Source organism: Python bivittatus, unplaced genomic scaffold (assembly GCF_059951505.1).
Source record: "Python bivittatus isolate LINGU-HERP-01145 unplaced genomic scaffold, Pbiv_v1 ctg000200_np1212, whole genome shotgun sequence".
NCBI lineage: Eukaryota > Metazoa > Chordata > Lepidosauria > Squamata > Pythonidae > Python > Python bivittatus.
The window spans coordinates 18,358,021-18,385,154 of NW_028277040.1; the positions used below are offsets into that span (position 1 = coordinate 18,358,021).

General features: G+C 38.0%; 1 protein-coding gene across 3 annotated transcripts in view; it reads left to right on the plus strand.

The window, feature by feature from the left end:
- The window catches only part of ZNF385B (zinc finger protein 385B), a 147,112-nt gene that overhangs the window by 100,879 nt on the left and 19,099 nt on the right, over positions 1-27,134 (plus strand). For 2 of the 3 annotated variants that reach the window (XM_025167405.2, XM_025167406.2), the window contains one exon: positions 22,422-22,584. In XM_025167405.2, the coding sequence (XP_025023173.1) occupies positions 22,422-22,584 (163 nt within the window). Of the gene's footprint in view, positions 1-22,421; positions 22,585-25,907; positions 25,911-27,134 lie in introns of all 3 variants that reach the window. The other variant, XM_088135748.1, reaches the window with a different exon arrangement.

Sequence of the window (27,134 nt, forward strand, 5' to 3'; positions counted from 1 at the left end):
ACGACTACTATTACTACTACTACTATTACTACGTGCTAGGTGGTACTAAAAATATGAAAAGAATCAATAATGTCAAATAGAAATCTGTCAGTTGTTTAGCTGGATTTTTGTCAAACCTGCCCCCTCCCCCCCAAAAGGCTATTTATATTGATTCTTTAAGTTTGGAAGGTATTGAAGCAGATAGGAGGTAATTAAAAGCATAAATCTCAGGAAGCCTGTGAAGGTAATTCTCTGCTTTACAGGCAGAGCTGACAAAATGATGAACGCTTCAGTTCCAACATGACAGAAATATTACATGATTACAGGCTGCAGGGGCATAATATGCTGAAAGTTATCTTCAAAACCAGCTATTTAACAAAGCTTTTAACAAAAGTTTTTAGTTTTCCATTTGAATCCATGAAATAGTTAACCTGTTACAAGATTGATCTGGCTATGTTTCCTGTGTTCGCCTTATTTGCAATAATAGTCTGTTTTACATTGATTTGTTTAGATAAACTAAATGCAAGGAGCATTAAGGATTGAGGTGGAGAGAGGATGGTGGGCAGTGCTGGCCTTGCCCCAGGCAGAGAGGGTGGGTGGCTCTTCCTGCACTCTGTTTTTGAGTAGCTCCAAACAAGGGGGCGTCAGAGAGCAGTCAGGAAAAAGAAAGAGGCCCCAGAGGCCCCAGTACGACGCGCGGAGCCTGTCTGTCCCCTCAGAATTCTTTCCTCTTCTCTCTCCATTCTCTGCTCTGTGTTAACATTTATACTGGTTCCACCGGGGGCGTACCTGTTCTTGCATAGTTAGGCTGACGACTACATTTCTGAGGTCACCAACCCATCAGCCTTTGTCTTTTCTATATTCAAACAGACCGATAGCATCTCTGTTGCACCTGTGCTCAGGTCACACGCTCCCCCACACATCCCATGTAGTTGGCTATGAAGTAATAAAAATGGCTTGGTCTCCTCCTCCACAAAACTAAACTAAAATAACTTTCTGGCATCTCTCCTCCTGCCCTGAGACTGCGTATTTGTCTCATGTGAATACAAATAAAACGGGTGGAAATAATATGAGGGCCGAAGGGGGCATAGAGAAACTAGAACTGAGAGCTATTTTGTCTGTGAACTGATTAGAGCTTTTGTCTTTTACCTGGAAAACTGACAAAATCCCTCTGCTCCGTTGCTAGCCCCCCAGAGAGATGCAGTCGGAAGCCCACTGGAAGCTCACTGGTTAGTTGAAAAAAATACTGCCAGCCTGGCTGATCTGCGGAAATGACAGGATGGAGTTTCAGAGAGCAACCTTGAGGGATTGGATAAGGTCCAGTTCTCTGTAATACGGAAGAATATTTACATGCCCGAAAAAAAAAACCCATACAAGTAGGGAGACAGTCACAAACTCCTCCTTAAGGGAGACAAACACAATTAAATTACTGCTCATGTTCACATGTTGCAGGCTGCTTTGCTGGAGTTTTTCATTGTAAAAAGATCCATACTTAAAATGCATTACACTAAGGCAGGAGCTGCATTGGAAGCCCTTTCATCTGTGAGGCATCACAGCGGTGATTGTTTTCCAGAATGTTGTTGTTACTTGATAGGCGCATAACAAGCCATTTAGCAAAATCTCTACTTAGTTTGGAATTTGACCACAAGGGACGTATCTCATAACTGCAGGGAAAGTAGGAAACTTTAGAAAAGGCCAAGTGTTTTTCCAGGCTGTAGTTAATACTGTTTAAATAAGGATCTCTTTGTTCAGTATTCTGATTTCAAATGTTTCTTAATTTCTGTACATTTCATCCAGGTCTTTTTCAAACCCGGTTTTTTTCTTCCTATCAGTTTCTTGGTGGAAGCAAGCTGCAGGAACACCTTCAGGACTTTGCACTTTGCCCATTTTCTAGTCTGTTTAATAATCAGAGGAGCCAGTCTGCTTTTTTCCATAAACCAATGTCAGTTGTTAATAGCTAATGGGAGGAGGATGTGCTGGAAATACATTGTGACAAAGTGTTGCATAAAGAATTCAGAAGGTATATTTTGCAAAGTGTGCTAGTAAAAGCCAAGTATGCTTCTCAAAGTATTAAAGCAGCCATGACCTCTGGGCTTCACATAGCTGCTTTGAAGCTTCCTCTGGCTGTCTCCATGTGTACTCCAGGATAGCAGTACTTGTGGATGAGAAAATCGTATCATGTGTGTATTTAAATATTTTAAAGAAGGAAGATAAAAACTAATACAAACTAGTATAAAGTAAGAAAAAGAAAAGAAAAAAATCAAAGATAAAGAAGAAAGGGGAGGAAAGTAAAATAGAAAAGAAAGAAAAAAGGTACGTACTTCCAATCTTCTTTACAACAGTTATAGGTACAATTATAAATTTACCTCTTATTCTATGGTTACAACTTAACTCTCTTCTTTCTATAATCTATCCTGTCTAATCATCAAAACCATAAATCATAAGTTCATTTTTTTCTGTTTTACCCAGAAAGGTAATAAGGGGTTTCCAGTCAGCAATAAATGTAGATATTGTCTTTTCTCTGATCAAAGAAGTTAATTTAGCCATCTTAGCAAGTTTCATCATCTTCACCAACCATTCCTCCATTGTGGGTAGTGCTGAATCTTTCCACCTTTGTGCATAAAATAATCTTGCTGCAGTTATGTACAAAAACAAACTTCTATGACTTTTTTCCAACTGTTTGTCCATCAGTCCCAAACAAAAACCTCTGGCCTCAGTTGTATATTAATCTTGAAAATCCTCTGAATCAGTATGTGTACTTGAATCCAGAATTTTCTAGCTTTTTTATACGTCCACCAAACATGATAAAATGTCCCTTCTTGTTCACATTTTCAACATAAATTTGAATTAAATTTTCCCATTGTTCCATCTGTATATTATCACCAAAAGGTTTAGCCTACTATCATACATTCTTTCACTTGTTCTTCTTCTATTTCAAATTTTAATAAAAGTTTATGCATTTTAGCAATTATATGTTCATCATTTGTAAACAATTCTATTTCAAACTCAGTCTTACATTGTTCAAAACCATAAATTCTTTTGTCTTTCTAATAATTGTAAATAAGAGAACCATCTATATACTACTAAAACTCTCATATCTGTAACCTTCAACTGGGCAAAACGGTGCATCATAGGGCAACAATTTTTGAACCAAGGTACCTCAAATGGGCTAACAGAATGCATCCAAAATCCAGGACCCATGACTCCCATGGGATTGAAATTTGGGAAAGTTGTGGCTGCTTCAGCACTGCTGTGCTGCTGCGCCACTGTGGTCAGCTCAGGTCATGTGATCGCCATGGGCGTATCCCCGGCCTCTTTCCTACCTCCCTCTGTCCCCTGCGCCCAATCGGCTGGCGGCAAGGCCCAACAGGCGAGTGGCAATTGGCTGCTCGGGAAACAAGGCTAAAATTTTAAATCTCTTTACGGCAATGGGCATTGAGGGAAGGATGAGGGAGTGACTCGGATGCCTGCTGGTGAGATAGGGCTGGCTGGGAAGTGCCAGCACTTGACGGGTGAGCCCTCTTCCTCCCTTGAAGGAGGGGGCCCTTGGGGACATGCCAGAATGGGGAGCGGGGGTACAGGGTACAGGCTCCCTATGTTCCACCTCCCCCCAGCAGTGTCAGGCAATTCTGCAGGTCAGCTGAGGAGGAGGAGGAGGCTTCACTGGGGCTCTTGAGAGGGTTGTGAGGGGAGGGCAAATGGCACAAGCTTATATGAAGGAAGGAAGGAAGGAAGGAAGGAAGGAAGGAAGGAAGGAAGGAAGGAAGGAAGGAAGGAAGGAAGGAAGGAAGGAAGGAAGGAAGGAAGGAATCCTCAACCTCTTTCCTGCCTTCCTGTGGCCCCTGGCTATTTTGGAACCAAGGCCAAAATTAAATCTTTTTACGGCAGTGGACACTGACAGAAGGATGAGGGAGTGACTTGGATGCCTGCTAGCAAGGTAGGGCTGGCTGGGGGCCGCAGGGGTCAATGGGCAAGCCCTCTATCTCAAGGGAGGGGCCCTTGGGGACAGGCCAGAATGAGGAGCAGGGGTGTAGTTTTCCCCACAGTCTGTAGCTCCCTTTGTTCCACCTCCCCCCAGCAATGTAGCAGGTAGCTCCATGGGTCAGCCGAGAAGGAGGAGGAGGCTTCACCAGGTTCTTCTGAGGTGAGGGGAGGGCAAACGGCACAAGCTGGAAGGAAGGAAGGAAGGAAGGAAGGAAGGAAGGAAGGAAGGAAGGAAGGAAGGAAGGAAGGAAGGAAGGAAGGATTTCTGACGCTCCCTGCCAGCTTCCCACAAGCAAAGTCAATGGGGAAGCCGGCAGCAAGTCGCAAGTCGCTCCCACTCCCACTGCTTTTTTGCCCTTGTTCATTCTGTTTCTCTGTTTAGGTAAGGAAATATCTCTGAAACAGACCCAACGTTATATATTGCCAATTATAGCCATCTGCCACCAGTTCTCTTGATTTTATTTTACATTCCCCTTGAAAAAATTCTAGTATCTCATGATAAGTTAGCCATTTGTGTTTGCCTATTATTTCTTGTCTATAAAATACTTCTTGTGCTGAGAACCACAAAAGTGTTTTTGGGCACAACCTGGGTTTATTCCACATTCTCAATATGGCACATCTAACATAATGATTTTTAAAATCCACATTAACCGTAACTTTGTCATACCACAAATATCCATGCCACCCAAATCTCAGGTTGTATTGTTCTACTCCAAAAGCCTTCTACTTCTCAGCAGCACCCACTCTTTCATTCAAACCGAACAGCAAGCTGCAAAATACAATTTCAAATCTGGTAAACCCAATCCTCCTCTTTCCTTTGCATCTTGGAACACCTTATATTTAACTCATGGTTTTTTCCGCTGCCACACAAATTTAGATATATCCTTCTGCCATTGTTTAAATGATGCATCAGTTGTCAAATCAGATATTGTTTGAAAGAAAGACATCATTCTAGGCAAGACGTTTCTTTTCATCACAGAAATTCTCTACAGCAATGACAGTTGTAGTTTCTCCCATCTTAACATATCCTTTTTAACTTCATTCCATATCTTAACAGTTATTTTAAAATAGCATATAGTTCATGTTTGTCATAGTGATACCCAGATACTTTACTTTTTTCTCAGTCTTAAAACCCATTTTATTCATTAATTCTGTTTGATCTTCTTCTTTGATATTTTTTGTTAACATCCTCATCTTCTGTTTATTAATCTTGAAACCTGCTAATGTACCAAATTCTTTTAATTTGCCCATTAATATTTCAATTCCCTTTAAAGGATCTTTCAGAACCAACACCAAGTCATCTGCAAAAGCCTTTAACTTATAAGTTTCTTTTTTAATCTTTACTCCCACAATCCTCTCATCTTGTCTTATATCTCTATTCAGTATTTCAAGAACCAAAATAAATGAGAGGAGACAGTGGCCCCTTTTGTATTTCACATGGTTTTGTTAGACCTCCATTAACAATTATTTCCTCAGTCTCAATCTCAATTTTATTTATGGCCAAAAGGCCCAAAAGCAAGTTACAAATATAATCTGAACTTAAACTTAGATAAAACAGTTTAACAAATAAGATATTTAATAAATATTACATAATATACTTAAAACCCCAACTCATTGATTTACTAAAATCTTCTTTTTATACCAATAGTTAAAAATCTGACTATTACTACTGTAATTTTAGGATCTTCATCTGCAAGTAATTTTTTTACATATTCAGAAGTACCTCTTCCTGGTTTGGAATTTAAAATAGGCCAGATAACTTTCTGCCAAAGAATCTTATAAAATTCACAATACAATAAAATGTGATCCACTGTTTCAAGATCAGTACCATTACAGGGATAGAATTTTTGAGAGATGGGAATTTTTTGAAATCTATCATATAGCATATTTGATGGCAACACATTTAATCTGGCTTTTGAAAAGGCTATTCTGTATTTACTGAAATATAAGCTATTCAGATATTTAGGGATTTGAAAAGTACATCTCTTGTTAATTAGAAAGGTTATAGGTGAACATGAAACTTTGGCTTTAGCCATTAATGTCTGTACTGAATTATCCCATAGTCTTTGTTTGATACAATGAAATGCTGATGACATACCCCTGATTATGTTAATTTATGTTTTCTGTGAAGTAAATCGATCTTACCCATTTTATAAAGTTCTCTCTAAAATTCATATCTTCCAAAACTTTGAGCAAGAAAACCCAGTTCAAAGTGTCAAAGGCCTTCTCTGCATCTAAGAAGATCAATGTTGTTTGTTTTTCATTATGTTGCTCCAAATATTCCAACACATTTGTAACATTGTTCTTTAATGATCTTTTAAGTAAAAACCCACATTGATCTTTATGAATACATTTTTGCAAAATTATTTTAGTCTATCAGCTAAAATTGACATGAACAATTTGTAGTCATTATTCTGTAATGATATTGGCCGATAGTTTCTTGTTAAAGTCAAATCTTGTCCCTCTTTAGGTATTAATGCTGTATTGGGCCCTTTCCAACTCTGGCATCTTTCCTCCTTCTAGTGGATGACAAAATTATTTCAGATGTACTTAGATCTAACCAATAGTCTAGATTGTTTGATTAATTGATTGATTGATTATGTGATCTACTAGAGGTCTGTTCATGAAACTAGATTAATGTTTTCCAAATCTCTCCTTAATAGTTACAGATTCTTGTGTTTCATATGTGTACATTGTACTTCTATAGTTAGCCAAATCAACAGATCATTTACAACAATGACCCAATCAGTGATGCTTCCTGAATATGATTTCTTCATTTAGATCAACCTCAGCTTTAAGTAACATTTTACAGCTGAGAGGTTTTCATTTTTTTCCATATGAAACAGTTTGAAAAGAAATAGCTATTGTTTATTAAGAGCGAATCTAAAATATTTATAGCTAAGAAAACAGATTACTTTCCGTACATAATTTCATGCTTTGATTTGCTTTTTCAGTTGCAAGTGTGTGTTCTTTCTTTTTCTCAGCCTTGGAGTGAAGCTAAAAGGGCAGATTAATCAAAGGGATAATGGGCAGATATTTTATATTGTGCATATTTCAAGAGTAGTGGGTGGGAATTGGGTAATTTGCATGTCATTACCCAGACTAGTCACAGCTGAGGAAGACAAGTACCAGGCTCTATACATAATAATATTTATTAAGGTTCCATATTTTGAATGGTGGGAATAAGAGTTTCAAAGCAATGTATTACTAAAAGCACAGTAACTCTTTTCTACATTACTATTTCCATACCAGCTGTAAGTAAAATATTTGCCATGCTTCATTTTATTGTGTGGTAAAGGAAAGCAAATTGTTGTATAGTGGAAATAATAAGTTATACTAGGGGACAAAGAAACATCTCAAATTGAGAACCAAGAAAAGACTACTCTTAAGTCTGTTTTTCATTTCTTTATGTATGCAGGACCATTACAATTTTTTTCCACCCTAAGAGTGATCAAAACTGTATGTAGCACTTTCTGTTAGTATATACTGGGCAGCATAACAATTGATTGTTTGACTGTGTGCTATCCAGTTGCTGATGAGTCTTAGCAAATACATAGATAGACCTTCTCCAGGATGATCTGTCCCCAACTTGGCGCTTTTCCAACAGTGTACCCATCAATCAAGTACATTCAAATTGCTGCTGGTCATCCTCCTCTTCCTTTTTTTCCACCTTTCCTAGCATTATGGACTAATCAAGGGATTCACATAATGTGTTAAAAATATGATAATTTGAACTTGATTATTTGTGCCTCAAGTGAGAACTCTAGATGGATTTGTTCTATGATCCATTTGTTTGTTTTCCTGGCTATCCATGGTGTTCTTAGGCACCAATACTCTTCCTTTCCTGCTTCTTCGGAGTCCAACTTTCACATCCGTAGTGTGTCACAAGGAAAACCAGTGTGTGAATGATATTGATCTTTGTAGGTATAGATAACTGACATCTGAATATCTTTTCCAAGGCTTTCATTGTTACTGTACCAAGTGATGGTTCCTTCGCTGTTGATATTTGATCCTAAAAGGCAGAAGCTGTCCATCATTTTAGTATCTGTAATGGTATATGGAAGTGGCCTTGGGAGACAGGAGGGAGAGCTGCAGACTGGACAACCAGCATGTAAAAAATGTCTCAGCCCACAGAAGGGGGGATGGCATGGGAAACATTTGAGAAGGAACCCTCCCCCCCCCAGTTTTCCAGAGAGTAAAAGGAAAGGAGGGGAGAAATAGAAATGCAAGATTCTATTAATGTAACATTACAATAAAGATACAGGTAGCGCTCCTGGTTGTGCGTCTTGTCTGGACTACCTCACAGGGCTGACAGTATCTTCACTGCCAGTTCTAAGGCTGATTGCTATACCTGTTGCCATTAGTCTTCTTTATGTTTAATCTTAGTTCCATTTTTTCACTGTGCTCCTTGACCTTCATTACCAGAACATGCAGATCATTGGCATTTTCAGCTATCAGGATAGTATCATCAACTTAGTACAACTTATTGATTTGTTTCACCCCCAACTTTAAACTCACACTCATCTTTTTCTAATCCAGTCTCCCTTAATATATATTCAGCAAATATGCTGAATAAATAAGGGGAGTCTCCTTTGCCAACCTGGAGCCCATCTGTTTTGCCATGTTCCATTCAGACTCTAGGTTCCTGTCCTGTGTATAGGTTTTACATGGGAACAATGATATGTTCTGGGATTCCCATTTTTCTAAGGACATTCCACAGCTTGAAATGGTCAATACAATCAAAAGCCTTTCAATAATCAATAAAGCCCATATTGCCTTTTTTTTTTTTTTTGGTATACTTTGGCTTTCTCAATTATCCACCCTGCATCAGTGTCTCTTGTTTCTCAGCCTTTTCTAAAACCAGCTTCAGTGTCTAAGACCAGCATCAATATCTAGGATTATAAGAAGCAACTTCATACCTACTCTATTTCAGACCATTGATCCATCTTGCTCAGGACTCTTGCTCAAATTTGTAGTGTGACTGAACACCTTAGAAATCTCTGTCAAATTGGAATCTTTTTCAGTGTAACTCTGGGGTATGAACTTGAAATTGTTTTCTGCAAAACATATGATTGTGTCAAAGATAGTGCCTTTCTCTAAAGCAACTTGTCTGTGATTGTTCTCTTCTATTTTCCTTCCATGATCTATCAATCTGGCAGTTCTGTATTGATACTACCTGAATGTGTCTGTTATTATAGTGACCCTGATGTACCAGCCAAGAAGTTTGTCTAAGCAAAATTACATATAAGCTTTTTGTGGAACAAAATTCACTTCTATTGTATTACAAGTTTTCTGACTACAGGTAGTTCTTGCTTACCAACTGTTCTTTAAGAACCACTTGAAGTTACAACAGCTCTGCAAAAGGAGAGTTGTTACCGGTCCTTGAAGTTGCGGTCGTCACAGCATCCCCGTGGTCATGTGATTGTGATTCAGGTGCTTGGCAACCGGTGCGCATTTATAATGGTCACAGCATCCCAGAGTCATGTACTCACCATTTGTGACCTTCATAGCTGGCTTCCAACAAGCAAAATCAATGGAGAAGCCAGCAGGAAGTTGCAAGTTGTAGTCATGTGAGGTTGTGCTTAATGACCATGGGTGATTCGCTTAATGACTGCAGGCAGAACTAACTTATTTCAGTTTTCAACTGTATCATTTAGTGATGGAGTTGCTGGTCCCAGTTGCAATCAGTAAATGAGGACTACCTGTATTCTTTTCAATTAAACATTTTCAATTACTATAGTTCTCCAGCATAATTCCAGTTGAAATAAATGATATTTTTTCCTCATAGCTGACTTAGCTATTAAAATAGCTGTCTACTTCTGAAGCAGTGTTTCCCAACATTGGCAATTTTAAGATGTGTGAACTTCATAAATTCTAACTCCTGGAATTCTTAGCATAGCCATTCTGGATGGGGAACTGTGGGAGTTGAAGTCCACATATCTTAAAGTTGCCAAAGTTGGGAAACACTGTTGTAAAGTGTATTGGAAGCTGGTGGGAGTTTTTTAGAAGAAATGTGACAAATATTTATCTGGTTTTGCTTTCTTCACAGACATGCCCCAAGGCATATGAATTTTCAGAGGGGATTTTTGTTGTGTGGTGTGAGTTATTCTATGCAGCAAAAGATGTGAGAAAGAATAGAAATCATTGGACTTGTAATTCTTACTTTAATTGGTCTCAGCTCTTATTTTTATCTTCATTTCTCTCCTCTTGTTCCTCCCACCCTTCTTGAGCTAATTGCCAATCTTAAAGAATTACACCATCTTCATATAGGCAAGCATGTACTTTGCTTACAGTTCAGACAATGCCAATGTTCACAAAGAGGCAGGAAAGAATTATTACTCTATGTAGTCATACCATGAGAGAAAAGAAAGGAACTGTAAAAAGGGGCACCAAAAGGGCCAGGGTAAGGGAATCTTTCAGAGCCACCAAAGGACCACCTGACTTTTATGTATTAAAAAGATATTGGCTGCTACAATTAACCCTTCCCTGTGCATGTAGGATTGCTTAACAAAACCATTTTTCTCTTTGGCTATTAATGCAAATGGTACTTTTTATGCTCCTCTAATTTGAAGTTTGCTTTTTTCTCTTGGGCAATGGAACTGCAAATCAGGTGGGAGAACAAAACAGTTGCACTCTTATTCCACTCTATATGTAGGAGCCAGATGAAGGATTGCCAGTTAATATAAATCATGGCTTCTATAAACTAACTTTATTCCATTGTATCCTGGTTTGTGAGAGATATAAAATATCCCTTACATACTTAAACATGGTTTAGAAAAACAGGTAGTCCTCATTTAGTGACCACAATTGGGACCGGCAATTCGGTTGTTAAGCAAAGTGGTCACTAAGTGAAACCACAACTGTGCTTATATCTCAGTTCAGCTTCCCTTTGCTTTACACACCTGCAGAGGTTGTAAATGCAAGGATTGGTTCTAAAGTTACTTTTTCATCACCATCATAACTGCGAATGGTCGCTGTATGAGGCGGTCACTAAACGAGGACTACCTGTATAACACAATGATCTTTATGTCTGCATGGATCATTGGACAGTCTTTTTTCATTATAATTCACGATACATTTGGTTCTATAATGCCTATAAACATACACACAGAAATACATAGGAAATGAAATGAAAGAAAATAGAATTGTTCCTCTTTTTAGATGCATAAGTCATTGTATCTGGCAGAATGGTCTTAAAATAAATACTTAGTATGTGTATCCAGTTCTACCATAATGCAGGCTAAACCTTGAGTGAAATGTCAATTCAGTTAAAAGTTTCCAGTAAATTGCCTTCCAGGGGAGGTATGGCAGAATGAAGATGGCTCTGCAAAAGCAGAGCTGATGACGGGCAGCAAAGAACAAGGAACTGGTGAGTAGACTGGTTCCTTGGAACTTCTCCAGATAAGGAGAGGACAGGAGATCACCCACATGTGCTCTGGACAGCTGCTCCTTGCGAGGAGACCTCAGGACAGCAGTTTTCTGTGGGTTTGAGCACAGGGAAACGACAGGATTAGCCATTCTTAAGCTTATGATTAAAATTTTCTTTCATTCAGGATTGAAGGCAGACTCATCCAGCATTTTCAAACTTGTCATTCTGAAGCTATTAGAGACCTTCAGAATGATAAGTTTGAAAATGCTGGATGAGTCTGCCATCAATCCTGAAGAAAGAAAATTTTAATCATAAACTTAAGAATTTATAGAATCTGACTTCTGGGGAAGAAATGGCAGACTAAAGAAGTCACTTCTTTATATATTTCCTTTCTTTTTCTTTATTCTTATTTTTTCTTTCTTTTCTATTTTTCTTTCTATTTTACTCTCTTTTTCCTTTCTTTTCTCCATCTTCTATTTTTTCTTATTCTTTTTTTTTTTAGTTTGTATTCGTTTTTACTGTTGTAATTGTAATCTTTAAAAAAAAAGAACCGAAAGAATCTGAAATAAACAGCAAAAAGCTAAATAAGATTTTGATCTTAGAAAATTATAAACAGACTAAGATCCAGGTAAAATTGGAATATTGAAACTTTTACAGTAAGATTTTGGAATTAATTATCAAGTACAAACAGTTTTTTGTGGGAAATAGATCCTGTTTTGGTTTTTACAAGAGATAATATAGATAAGCAATTTCATGATTTCAAAAACTAGATACTAGAAGGGACTAGGGGACTAAAGATTTTAGGTAGAGGAAAGATATACAGGCCTGTAAGATGATGCAAAACGTAATGACAGTAAAAATACCGAAGGAGACTTTTGAAGAATGGAATCAGAAAATAGTAACCACAATATCAACAATGATATCTGCTTCTATGATAGACTATACCCAAAAGATGTTACTGTAGTAATGACAGATTGTGATGGAATGGTATGGCGAAGGCCGCGCTCAGGGAGATAAGCATTTCCCTAGCCCCCAGAATGAGCATGGGAAGGTAAAGAGGATAAGGCTGGCACCACCCTAAGGAATTCGCAGTGTTTGCTTGCTGGATTGGGAAGTTTAGATTCAGCCTGGTGAGATTCTGTCTTGTAGGTGGAAGCTAATAAATGCAATAGAACATCAATCTCACCTGTCTGGTTCAACCCAAAGAACTCCACAAGACAGTACAATTACAGTTCTATTGCATTTATTAACTTCCACCTACAAGACAGAATCTAAACTTCCCAATCCAGCAAGCAAACACTGAGAATTCCTTAGGGTGGTGCCAGCCTCATCCTCTTCACCTTCCCACACTCATTCTGGGGGCTAAGGAAATGCTTATCTCCCCAAGCACGGCCTTCGCCATACCATTCCGTCACACAGATGTAGAACAAATTTTATCTGACAAGATAGAGTTGGTGTTGAAAATGAATTTAGAACTGATAGGCCAAGAGAATGGCTTAGAAAAGGATGTTTCACTGGATCTACAAAAGAAACTGGCTGAGGTTTTAAAATTTAAAAGGGAAATACAAATGACAAACCAAGGGATTGACCTGGATAATTTTTTCCTACTGGATTTAAAAAAGAGGCTTGTTAAAGCCTTGAAGAACTCTGTGTGATGAGACAAAGAAGAAATGAAGAGAAATCAAATCCTATGACATTATTTGAATGAATTAAAAATTAAGACTGTTAGAAGTAAAAGGAAGGAATATAAAGTTGGTTTATTTGATCAAGGTGAAAACAAGATATGTTGTTACTTCTGGCTACCCTTTATGGATTACTGACACCAGGACCAAAAAAAATGATGTTTTATGAATTTGTTTATAGATAAGAGATGGGATATGGGATGAAGATAAAAATGTTTGTAACTTTAGAGAGGGTGAAGCATTACTAAATTTGTTTATACTTGTGATGAAGGTTGGACATCACTTTCTTTTTCTTTATTCTTTTCCCTTTTTTTCTTTTTCCTTGCACTTTTTACTCCTCTCTATTCTCTTTTCTTTAAGTTTAGTTTCTTTAGATTTTACTATTACAATAAAAATTCTTAATAAAAAATTACATATATCTATAAAAAAAGTTTCCAGTAAATGTACCCACATTTTTAAAAATACAATTCCTGAATCTCCCAGTTCACCAAATCTCTCCTGTAAAAGGGATAATTTTAAGAGTCCAATACTAGTGAATAATTCTGTACATATATCTAATTACAGGTAGTCCTTCTTTAATGATTACCTGGTTTATTGACCGTTCACAGTTATGACCATGATGAAAAGGTAACTTTATGACCAGTTCTCACATTTATGACCTTCACAGGTCTGTAAAGCAAAGGAAAGCTGAAGTAAGGTCATATGCTCAGTTGCGGTTTTACTTAGTGACCACTTAGCTTAAGGACTGAGTTGCCCGTCCCAGTTGTGGTCACTAAACGAGGACTACCTGTAAAAGAAACAGGTAGTGGCTTATTTCTGGAAGCAATTAAAAATAACTAAAAATCTTATATTCTCAGAATAACAGTTGTCAAACTCCTTATGCTCCATTGGAAATCCTTCTAAAGCAAATTTTGTCAATCAGGAAAAAAAATGCTTTTAAATTTATAATTCTCTCTATTTTCAAAATTCAGAGATGAATCAGTTGCTTATATTGTTCATCATGCACAATTAAGGAACTATTAGTTGGTTCAGAGAATACCCAAGATGTGATCATTGTGAATTTTCAATGGCTACAAAATGTTATATGATTGCTATGAGGAATGGAAAGAAAAATATAAAATATAATTAAGGGAACAGAATTCTGTTTAGGAAATACTTCACATTGAAATGTTTTGTTACAGACTTCATTTGTATGGACAATTCTATTTTGCCTTGAGTTTTCTGCTTAAAAACTGTCACTATCTCTGATAATCATGTTGGCCATTAAAATGTAGTTTTACAGTGTTAGGCAATATTTTCATTGGATCACCCAGAATGTTATGAAATAGTGTACAAACTTTCAGGTTACAAAAATAGACCATTCTGATCCCAATTTTTACTTCTAAACAGATCCCTATTGAAGTAATATATTTATTAAACCAAATCAAGATTTACAACACAGCATTATAGTTTTCAAGTCTCCAACACTTTCTCATACAGGAGGATTACAAGGAGCAAGTGAAGGAAGAGAAGCAAACATTTGAACTACTAGCTACTATGAGGGACCATAACCATAATGGGTAGGAAGCAGTATTTTGTAGATAGTAATGTGTAATTTTCAACAATAATGAATCCATATGGTGGTTTGATTTTGACTGATCTCTGTATTCCATTCTTCCTGAAATTTCTGTGAGTTTTTAATGCTTTGAAAATATGAATGATGATGGTTTGCTTAAATTGGAATTATTCCTTTTTGCTTTTAAGATAGTAATACTATATAGGTTTTCTTATCCCTTTTTAAATTTAGCACTGAAGTATCTCACCTGGATGTCCAGAACAGTTTATATACTTACTTACCTGGGAGAGAGCCCCAATGAAATTAATAGGATCGCTTCTAAATAGTCATGGATAGGATTGTACTGTGTTTTTATATAAATGAGGTTATAATTAGTTTTAAATCTGTTTGGGCTTGATTCTTTTGAACAGGTTTCATGTACAGTAAATGGGGACTGAATGAAGTGAAGCAAAGGCAGCAGTAGCTTAATACTAATATTGCACCCATCATCAGAAAGGCTTTTTATGTGGTATCTACATGGAGTAACCTTTTCTCTTAGGTGCACCTCTGCTTATTATGTTGTAGTTTCTTATTCTGCACTTGGATCTTTTCAGTAGAGCAAACTATGCTGTGAATGTAGTTACAGTGAAAATATTTAAAGAGACCCTGTTTACGCTACCCATCCAAATATTCTAAACATAATGAATAGATGTGCCCAGAGAATCTCAATGCTTAATTTTCAAAGAGCCTCATCTCCTGAAGTTGCATCATCTCCTGGAGATAGGATCATGGGAACCAGGAACCACTAAAAACTCCTTAAAGGATAAAACAAAAATTTGTTGTTGTTGTTGTTCAGTCGTTAAGTCATGTCCGACTCTTTGTCACCCCATGAACCATATCATGCCAGGCCTTCCTGTCCTTTGCTGCCTCCTGGAGTTTGCTCAATTTCATGTTCATTGTTTTGGTGATGCTATCTAACCATCTCATCCTCTGCTGTCCCTTTCTCCTTTTGCCTTCCATCTTTCCCAGCATCAGGGTCTTTTCCAAAGAGTCCTCTCTTCACATTAGGCAGCCAAAGTATCTGAGCTTGAGCTTCAGTATCAATCCTTCCAATGAGCAGTCAGGGTTGATTTTCTTTAGGATTGACTGGTTTGACCTTCTAGCAGTCCAAGGGACTCCTAAGACTCTTCTCCAGCACCACAGTTCAAAGGCATCAATTCTTCGGTGCTCAGCCTTCCTTATGGTCCAACTCTCACAGCCATACATTGCTACTGGAAAAACCATAGCTTTGATTATGCGGAACTTTGTCGGCAAGGTGATGTCTTTGCTTTTTAAGATACTGTCTAGGTTTGCCATAGCTTTCCTCCGAAGGAGCAAGTGTCTTTTAATTTCATGGCTGCAGTCTCCATCTGCAGTGATCTTGGAGCCCAAATAAATAAAGTCTGTGACTGCTTCCATTTCTACCCCTTCTATTTGCCAGGAATTGATGGGTCCAGATGCCATGATCTTAGTTTTTTTAATGTTGAGTTTCAAGCCAGCTTTTGCACTCTCCTCTTTCACCCTCATCAAGAGGCTCTAGTTCTTCTTCACTTTCTGCCATTAGGTTGGTATCGTCTGCATATCTGAGGTTGTTGATATTTCTCCCTGCAATCTTAATTCCGGCTTGTGATTCTTCCAGCCCAGCATTTCTCATGATGTACTCTGCATATAAGTTAAATAAGCAGGGTGACAGTATACAACCCAATTGGTTGTTCCATAACCGGTTCTAACTGTTGCTTCTTGGCCCACATGCAGATTTCTCAGGAGACAGGTAAGGTGGTCTGGTACCCCCATCTCTAAGAATTTGCCAGCTTGTTGTGATCCACACAATCAAAGGCTTTTGCATAGTCAATGAAGCAGAAGTAGATGTTTTTCTGGAACTCTTGTGCTTTCTCCATGATCCAGCGAATGTTGGCAATTTGATCTCTAGTTCCTCTGCCTCTTTGAAACCCAGCTTGTACATCCGGTAGTTCTCGGTTCACAGACTGCTGAAGCCTAGCTTATAGGATTTTGAGCATAACCTTGATAGCATGTGAAACGAGCGCAATTGTGCGATAGTTTGAGAATTCTTTGGCATTGCCCTTCTTTGGAATTGGAACATAAACTGACCTTTTCCAATCCTGTGGCCACTGTTGTGTTTTCCAAACTTACTGGCATATTGAGTGCAGCACTTTAACAGCATCATCTTTTAGTATTTTAAATAACTCAGCTGGAATACTGTCATCTCTGCTAGCTTTGTTGTTAGCAATGCTTCCTAAGGCCCACTTGACTTCACTCTCTAGGATGTCTGGCTCAAGGTCAGTGACCACACCAGCATGGACATCAGGGACATTAAGATCTTTCTTGTATAGTTCTTCTGTGTATTCTTGCCATCTCTTCTTAATCTCTTCTGCTTCTGTTGAGTCCCTGCCTTTTTTGTCCTTTATCATGCCCATCTTTGCACAAAACGTTCCCTTGATATCTCCAATTTTCTTGAAGAGATCTCTAGTCTTCCCCATTCTATTGTTTTCCTCAATTTCTTTGCATTGTTCGTTTAAGAAGGCCTTCTTATCTCTCCTTGCTATTCTCTGGAAATCTGCATTCAGTTGCTTATATCTTTCCCTTTCACCCTTGCTTTTCGCGTTCCTTCCTTCCACAGCTATTTGTAAAGCGTCATCAGACAGCTACTTTGCTTTCTTGCATTTCTTTTTCTTTGGGATGGTTTTAGCTGCTGCCTCCTGTACAATGTTACAGACCTCCGTCCATAGTTCTTCAGGCACTCTGTCTACCAAATCTAATCCTCTAAATCTATTCATCACCTTCACTGTGTACTCAAGGAATATGATCTAAGTCATACCTGAGTGGTCTAGTGGTTTTCCCTATGTTCTTCAATTTAAGCCTAAATTTTGCAATAAGAAGCTCATGATCTGAGCCACAGTCAGCTCCCGGTCTTGTTTTTACTAACTGTATAGAGCTTCTCCATCTTTGGCTGCAAAGTACATAATCAATCTGGTTTCGGTATTGACCATCTGGTGATGTCGAGTTGTCTCTTGTGTTGTTGGAAAAGAGTGTTTGCTATGACCAGCTTGTTCTCTTGACAAAACTGTATTAGCCTTTGCCCTGCTTCATTTTGTACTCCAAGGCCAAACTTGCCTGTTATTCTGATTATTTCTTGACTTCCTACTTTAGCATTCCAGTCCTCTATGATGAAAAAGACATCTTTTTTTGGTGTTAGTTCTAGAAGGTGTTGTAAGTCTTCATAGAACCAGTTGACTTCAGCTTCTTCGGTATCAGTGGTTGGGGCATAGATTTGGATTACTGTGATGTTGAATGGTTTGCCTTGATTTTGCACTGAGATCATTCTGTCGTTTTTGAGGTTGTACCCCTTTCCCACTCTCTTATTGACTATGAGGGCTACTCCATTTCTTCTCAGGGTTTCTTGCCCACAGTAGTAGATATAATGGTCACCTGAATTAAATTCACCCATTCCCGTCCATTTTAATTCGCTGATTCCCAAGATGTCGATGTTCAATCTTGTCATCTCATGTTTGACCGCATCCAGCTTGCCTTGATTCATAGATCTTACATTCCAGGTTCCAATGCAATATTCTTTACAGCATCAGACCTTCTTTTCACTTCCAGATACATCCATGACTGAGCATCCTTTCGGCTTTGGCCCAGCTGCTTTACTCTTTCTGGAGCTACTTGGAATTCCTCTCTGCTCTTCCCCAGTAGCATATTGGACACCTTCTGACCTGAGGGCCTCATCTTCCGGCATCATATCTTTTAGCCTTTTGATATTGTCCATGGAGTTTTCTTGGCAAGGATACTGGAGTGGGTTGGCATTTCCTTCTCCAGTGGACCATGTTTTGTCAGAACTCTCCGCCATGACCTGACTATGTTGGGTGGCCCTGCACGGCATAGCTCATGGCTTCATTGAGTTACACAAGCCCCTTCTCTACAACACGTCAGTGATCCATGAAGGGGAAACAAAAATATACCAAGGCAAATGTAGATGTAAAACAAGTCTGGATAAAAAATATAATTCCAAATGGAGAATTTATTCTGCGACTACATTGCTTTATACATAGAGGTTTACAAGGGATTCAGAGGATGTGCTTGTAGCCCTCCTGTCTTAAACCACCACTTCTTCAGTCATTTTTCTTTCCAGAAGTAAAACATAGAATAATCATTCAGTGCTTTTTGATTAGTGGTGCTGGAACTTTCTGTTTGGGAGTCCCACAGATAAAGAAGGAACTGGGTAATGAGGAGAAGAATAGAGTCAATGGGTATAACCAGACGTGGCTCCAAATTCATACATAATCAGTTGACGCTGTTGCAGTTGACACAATGTTATGAGGTGAGGTCTCAGCTTTAAGGGCAAAGTTTTGTCCAAGCAGGTCTGGTTTGATGGAGAGTGACCAAGGCCACCATTGACTGATTAGTGGAGAGGTCGGATTGTTTCCCGTGTGGCTCTGAAGCCACCTTAATAATGCTGTATTGCTCTGCTCTCTCCTTATAGGTAATGAATGAACCAGGAGAACTCCAATCTATTTTATATGAGGTGTCCTTGACATTTGAAAAAGAAGTAATAGAAAAAATATTTTGTTAAAAAAAGGCACTAGGGGACTTTTTGCTTTCTGCTTTCATTCTTATAAAATTCCTGAGAGAAAATAGTTTCAGAGCAGTCTACCCCCATCTCATTCCTCCTCCCTGCACTTTTGCTGATACATTTATTGACAAAGCCAGTTTACATATGCTATTCACAGAGCACATAGTCTTTATTGCTTTAGAAAGCTAAAAGCAATAACAGTGCCCAGAAATGTGATGGCAGGAACACAGAAAATAGCTGAGCCTGAGGGACAAGCTAGAAGAGCTTCCAGACAAATGGTTCCTATAGCTACCAGTCAAAAGATGTTGTGCGGCAACACTGTTTTCTCCTTATAGAAAAAAAACATGTTAGGGAAATGTGGGACTGATTCCAATGGAAGGCAGTGTTGTCTGAGTGGATATCTTATATAATTTCATGAACAATGCAGGGTGATTGCATAATAAAAGTAGCGTCTGGAAGCACCTTAAGTGTAAGTTTTATTATGCAATTCAGGATTTCGTAGCCATTTTGGTCAACAAATAGCTAGCCTGGTATTAGCATTGCAGAGATGGGCAAGTTTACTACTGCTCCTACGTGTCAACAAGCAGCAGAAAATTGTTATAATGTATATAACATTATAGTAATTATAAGTACATTATATATTAAATAAATAATGTTCTACTAAAACTGCTGATGATAGACTTCCAAAAACTCAGTGAAAAAAATACTTTTTTGAAATCATGGAGCCATAAAGACTCTTTTTATGTTATATAACATAAAATATATATATATGATTATATAAACAATCCAGCAGATAGTATTGCACAATATTCAGTAAAATCTATATTACATGTGAATAGACTAGTGTCACTTTAAGTACTATATACTTCAGAGATAGGGTCTTGCTAAAGGCTTTTGCTGAAGAACCTTTATAATCTTACATTTGCTTGCTAGAAAGTCAGTCTTACTGAACTCAGGGGGATTTCCTTGCAGGTAAACAAGTTTAGAATTACTAGTTCTTAAACACTAGTTGATTAATCAGTTTCCCTCCTTCTTTGTATGATACTAATACACTTGAAAAGCTTTTAATAGCTTTAACAATCCGTATTGTAGCCCATATTTTAGTGATAGATTATTATATGTTTGTGTGCATGTACACATATAATTTTAACTTTATTTTCTGTACAGTTTTGCACAGAGAACATGATGTGGCCTTATAGAAATACAGTGTGTTTTCTTCTTTTAAGAACAGAAAATGTGTTTGGTGTTACTTTCTTTTTAACCTAACTGCTGAATCCTAATGGATGTTTTACCTGCATTGATTTCGATGATGCGTTATTTACATGCCACGAGGATTTTTACTGAACACAGACGAATATGTGCATCTTCCTTTCCATTCCATCTGTTCCATTTACTTACACCCAGGTGACAAGGTTGCCTTATTACATGATGTCCCAAAGTGACTCTTGTATGGCACCTACTTGCACTGAGACTAATTCAGTCACCCTTTCTATAGCAACATAATGTTAACAGCACCCTGAAGAATTTGGAGCGTAGCAGAGGTGCTGAGAAAAGTTTGTACACTTAGTTTTATAGCTTGCTTTCAATTTAACACAGCAGTCAAAAGGCTGTATTCCTAAGGCATGTCAGCCATGGCATTATTCTTAGCAGTACATTGCATGATACAAGAAATGTCTTTTGCATTGTATATGTGTGCCACCAAAGTCTGGCCATACCTTAATGTCATGTATGGTGGTATTTTTTTTTCTTTTATTTTCCATATAGAGGAAGAGTAATTGAAATGAATGGGATTTTATTGTATTTAGGGATAGGGTGTCTTGCCCTGTGTGCTAAATTACACTTGCTTCTGATATTAACTATTAATGTATAGTTAATATGTACACTTCAATAAAGGCACATATGTTCTGTAATTTTAAACTTATGGGTATACAATGCTATTTAATTTTCAATTTTTAAAAAATATGTAGATTAATTCTTTGCTCTCATTAAAAATATCTTGGGAACAAATCTGTTAGAATAACGCTAGGTAATAGACATACTCTCTTCCACATGCATAAACTGCTAGGGTATTTAGTATTAAATAGCTAAACGTGAGAGATGGTTTCCCCCCCTATTGTGGTGCTATTACAGATGTTAAGAAGGCCTTAGGTACCCTCATTGATAACTACTCTGCATGTATATTCAAAGATGATGTACCTTTAGAGAGAGGTCTGGTTTTCAAAAAACATTGACAAAAACTCATATTTAATTTACATTGCAATCCCATATATATCCACACAGGCACAGTATAATTCAGAAAGTCTCAATGTGAGTAACTATATTATCCTTATTTGTTTTGTGATCTTATGGTGATTCTTCTTCCTGATCCCAGACCTCATATTTATCTTAGGGGAAAGATCTATTTCTGTGGGTCAAGTGAAAAGCTTTTCTTCACTATTCTCAAGTGAGAATATGGACATCTTTCATTAGAACTTTTAACTCCATAAGAAATTGCTCTCTCTTAATAAATGCTCTGTCTCCATAAAACTGAATATACTTGCTTATGCTGTAATTATGTAGGCTTCATTGTATGCTACCAAGTTGACTAGAGTTTGTTGGCCATCTAGTCATTTAGGCTGAAGTCCCAGAGGCTCAATGAACCTCCCTTTTTTGACACAAGCCTGGAATTACAAAACCTGGGTGAGTGCAGAGCAGGGAAGTGGAGTTGCCATACACATAATAGGCCACAAAAATGCCTGATGGAATATATTCACCAAGTTGTGCAGTCCCATACAGGACTAGTAATAAACACAAGCCGTCATAAGCAAGTATGCATTCATAAAGACAAATAAATAGGCTATAATCTTGTGCAAACTCATAGTGATTTCAGTAGAATTGTATTCTAATTGTGGATAAGATTGGGCCCTTAATAGTCAGATAAATATCTAGTTTCCAAATCTGATTCATTGAACTTCCTGAAGTGGGTTAAAACTGTAGTAGAATACAATTCAAAAATTAGTACGGAGGTTGTTCCTTTTGCTGTAATCCATGAAAATATATGCTCTACAGTAAGATCTCTGTTAAAGTCAGATATGTGTCTTGCAAAATCACAGAGCAATATTAATAATAAAGCACTATTAAATCTTCTTAGGCAAAAGAACGTAGTGCCTCTCACTGGAAGTTGTATAACTTTTCTTTTTCAACCTTCTCATCCATGAGCGATATCAAGTATGAATTGTGAGCCTGATTTGTTCTCCTTTGTAGAGCCAGGCTGAGGCCCACTACAAAGGAAGTAAACATGCCAAGAAGGTCAAAGCACTAGAAGCAACGAAAGCGAGACCAAAAGCTGCTGCTTCTAAGAACGGCGCAATGGCTAACACGAACGGCTCTGCCACGCCAGTCCCGGCCAACATCTCTGACAAATCAGGTCAATGAAATTTTCATTCTATACCTTCTTTTCCTTCTCCTCCTTGCTTTATGTGAGATTTTTGTCTACATGCGCTCTGCCTATTTCAGTGTCAATACTTGTAGTAAAGATGTCTAAAGCTCTCTGTCCTGAAATGGAAAGTGGTTGTTAAAACTAGTGGGTCACATTCCCTGTGAAAGTTGATTTGCTCTTCCTGTTTCCAGCTGAACATCTGTCAAACATTTAGGCAGTGGCCAGTGACTGGCAAATATTGATGGCAGATGTGACGGAGATGCAGATAGAGTGATTCAGCTATCTGTGTTAAAGCTAGCCTCCCAATGGTAGCTCTCCAATGGATAAAGGAAGAGAGATTGTATATTATTCTGCTTTCTACTAGCCCTCGGTGTGGAGCTGTTTGCTTTTAAATGGCCCCAAGCACATCCTCTTTGCTACCTATAAACATCAGTTGTTTTATCATGCCATTTGGTAGCTAATAAATACTTCTGTTTCATCTTGGGCTAATAATCTGTTAAAAATAGCATAGTTTAATTTACATAGGCAAAGGGGAATAGGATCCACTTTTCCCCCAAGGCTGGAATTAATGCTTATGTAACCTGCGGTACATTACCCATTGTAATAATTCACAGATATCATATTTGCACAGTCTTGATACAATACCAAAGAGCAAACCTGCTATCTCCAATCTATAAATATTGACACTTAACAAGGGCTGCTTACAAAACTGCCACGAGCAGGCTATGTTTACCTTTATCTCTCTTGCTACCTTTTAGGTTCTACTATGGTCAATAGCTAATGGGATCCTCCCCTTCTTCCTAATTTGTTAGTGGAAAGTGGGGGAACATAATTGAGCTTCCCCATAGCTGCCAAGTGGATCAAAGTTAAGAGGGCTAGTAAAAAGGGTGTGTGGAAACTACCAACAATCCTGAGCTCTAAATCCAGTGATCATGTGCCAGCAGTCATAAACGCAGCTATATGTGTGCAGCTGGGAAATGTGCAAAAACTACTAACTTCCACAGACACATCCTTTTGCTAGCTAAGCATGCTGGAGGGGCTCAGGATAATGAACTAGAGGGCAGAAAAGTATTTCTTGCATGTACAAGTTCTTGGGGTTCCCTGTGGAGGATTGAATCACAATAATAAATCTGCAACAGCTAGCTAATGACATTTAGTTTACTATTTCTTCTCTACTTTAAGAAGCCCATATTTCCTATATTTCGCTTGATAATTAGTGGACTGATCTTTCTGTATAATCCTGTAATCCATGGTAAATTTCAAGCATCATCTGCAGTATTACAGTTCTTTATAAAGCTAACCATGGAAATATAATTAGTGCCACACATAGGGGAATGCAATAGATTAATTTATTCTGAATGGTAGATGTTACTGAACATACTCCCAACCCCTTACCTTTACAAATTTATAAATATGATCTAAAAGAAGCATGAAACACATTAGAAATTGTGTTATAGATATCATCAGGTATATCAGGATCAACAGTTAAGTCACAACTAGCCTGAGGTAGATTTCATCACCATAGTTAAAATGTCTAAAATGTTTTTTTCTTTTTTTTTCGTTAAGTTAAAGCAGACTCATAATACATGTTAAGGAAACATTAGTCCGTACTATGCAGAAATTAAAGACTATTATTATAAATCAGGAATGGCAGTGATAAGTTTTTAGAGCCTGAGTTCCATAAAATTACACATGTGAGTGGCATAAGTTTCTTTGAGGGAGTTTTAGAATTTTATTTTTTTATCTGAATTGCCTATTTAGGGTTTCAACTGCAGTTTCCAACTTCAAAATGGAAGGACACTGAGTAGCCACTTTTCAATAACTGGAAAACTGAACAAGGAGAGTTAATGACTGTTACAAATTATTTCAGACCTGAAGTTGTGTACAAGTTATGGAAGTCGAGAATAGCAAGCAGATAACCATAGTGGAGCCCATACTCATTTAATCACATTTCCACCTAACACCCACTGAAAAATCTAGAGAAACAGGAAGAAATTCCCTTTGTGGGTAAAAGCTACCAGGGCCGACCTGACAGAAAGACACCTTTCCCCTTTCCACAAACAGGAGCTGACTGGATTGGCAAGTAAACCTCCTTCCCTTTATGCTATTGACAAGAGTGCATCCTCAGTCTCTGCTAAGAAGCAGAACCCAGTTTAGGAAACTCAGCCAGGTATCTGCTTGCACTGGCTCCCCATAGCCACCCTTTATGAGATAACTGCAGGAATTAATCACGTTTGACCTAAAGGCAGGGCCTGGCCCCATATGTCTACCATTCTGATGTTGCAAGCACAAGTCTAGTACATTTGGCCTTTAGACAGAAAGATGATAAAAATCAAACTGTATTTTCACTGATGGGGCTGAAATATTACAAATAAACACAGTGTACTTTGAAGAGAACTATTAAGTAATAAAAGCTGAATGAAGAAGTCTGAAGATAACATATACATTCTTACATTAATGATATAACTGAAATCATTTTGGGCATCTAAAAATTTTTGCTACCAGTATATCTTATCTTTGTTGTATATAGTAAAGTTGCAGGCTTCTCCCTGCTTGGGCCTTATTTCCAAATAGGCAAATAAAGGATAGTAATGAAAATAATGTGTCAGAAATAAAAATATGAGAGCCTCAGCATAAATGGGGAGACAGAAGGAATAAGTTCAGTCTATATCAGTGCTGGATGAAAAAAAGAAACAGAAGCTGCTAGTACTACACAAGGGAAGTTGAACTGGAGAAATAAGAGAAACTGCCTTTTTTATAAAGAAGAGGTAGGAAGAGCCACAGGAACATCAGAAAGAAAGAGTTTCAATGAAATGATAGAGCAGCTAAACAAAAAAGCCCATGAAGTTTATCAAGTTACCAACTCTGAAAAAAATAAAGGATACTATTGACTACCAAATTAGGTCTCCCATTAATTTGCCCCCAAGCTGCTTAAGCTTGTTAAAGGAAATACAACATGCCCCATTGTCATATCTCTAGGACCTGTCATGGTGGCTGATTTAGTGGAATTACTGCTCTGATTTCCATATTTTTTCACACCACACTTAGTTGCCACAGAGTTTGAACATAGAGAGGGAACTGGGAACCTTTTTTCTGGCCAGGGCTGGATTCCCATAGATATCTGGAGTATACATACCAGCAGTGAGTAGAAAGACAATCAAAACTGGATCCAGAGGGACCTGTCTTCATTTTATTATTTTCCTTTTTTCCCCCTTCTTTCTTTCAGCCCATTCATTTTCTCTTTGTCTCTCCCCCCACCCCCATGTGGGCTTTGGCTTCTTTTTTTCCCCATGTGGATTATCTGTGGAGAGAAGGTTCACTCTGAGCAGAGTTTTGCATGAATTGCTTGCAGAAGGTTTTTGAATTAGTCTTGTATGTGGGTAGTCCTCAGATTACAAAGGCAATTGGGACCAGAATTACCATCACTAAGCAATGTGGTCGTAAAGTGCAACATCACATGACTACATGACTTAGCGATGGCAACCCTGGCAGTCCCGGTTGCTGTTGTAACCCCAAGACGCGCAGGTCGTTAAGTGGGAAGTGGTGGGAGTCCCAGGTATGGAATATGGGGATACCACAGGGGGGTGGGGCAGGTTGGGGGAGGGCTTGGGAGGCCCAGCACAGGCTGCGTGTGAGTCAAGGCAGGCCAGGGCAGGATGCTGTGATGGCTGGAACTTTGGAGATTGGTCATATGTCCATTTTTTCAGTGGTCACTGAATGGATGGATGTAAGCCGAGGACTACCTGTACATGGAAAATTGTTTCCTCCCTTTTCCCTTTCATATGAAATATACATTACAAAATAACATGAAGGCTCAAAGGAGATATAAATGTAAAAAGTATCCTATTTCCAAGATGACCATGAAACATGCAGTGAGGAAATAGTGATCCAGTTATTACTTACCTTTTAATTTTAATATTTTGTGTAGGGTTTTTTTATTAATAGTTTTCATGATGATACAAATCAGGAGTATTATACTCTGGAGGAAGAGAAATTTATGCATTGTTTTTGGTTAGCGATGCTGTCAATTGACATGTATTGTTACCTTTGTGTCCTTCTTATCCTCTAGGGAGGCCAAGTTAGTGTACGCTACCACTTCCATTTTAACCTTATAACAACCCTGCAAAATAGATTAGCTGATAAATGGTGATAAATCCAAGGCTTCCCAATATCCTTTATGCTTGAAGGGGAACTTAAACCAGATTTACTTGGGAATTATACCCTGTTAGTGTGTCAGCTACCTTGTTTTCCGAATAAACTATATATGCTCTGATTCATTCTATATCTTGTTTGTGAAGTTGATCTCTTCAAGAACCCTCCATTTAATTCCTTTACTCCAACTAAGTGCCTCTGGAAAGGCACAATTAGAGTATGAAGGCAAAAATCCATATACATCTGAAGGAGGAAGTGCTGTCTGATTAAAGTTTGTAGCAAACTTATGCTTATGAATTAATGAAATCTCTTTTTAGGATACCAAAATTTGAAAGCCTGTTGATAGAAAGATAATGTATTCATAAGTTGCAACCACTGCTTTTTAT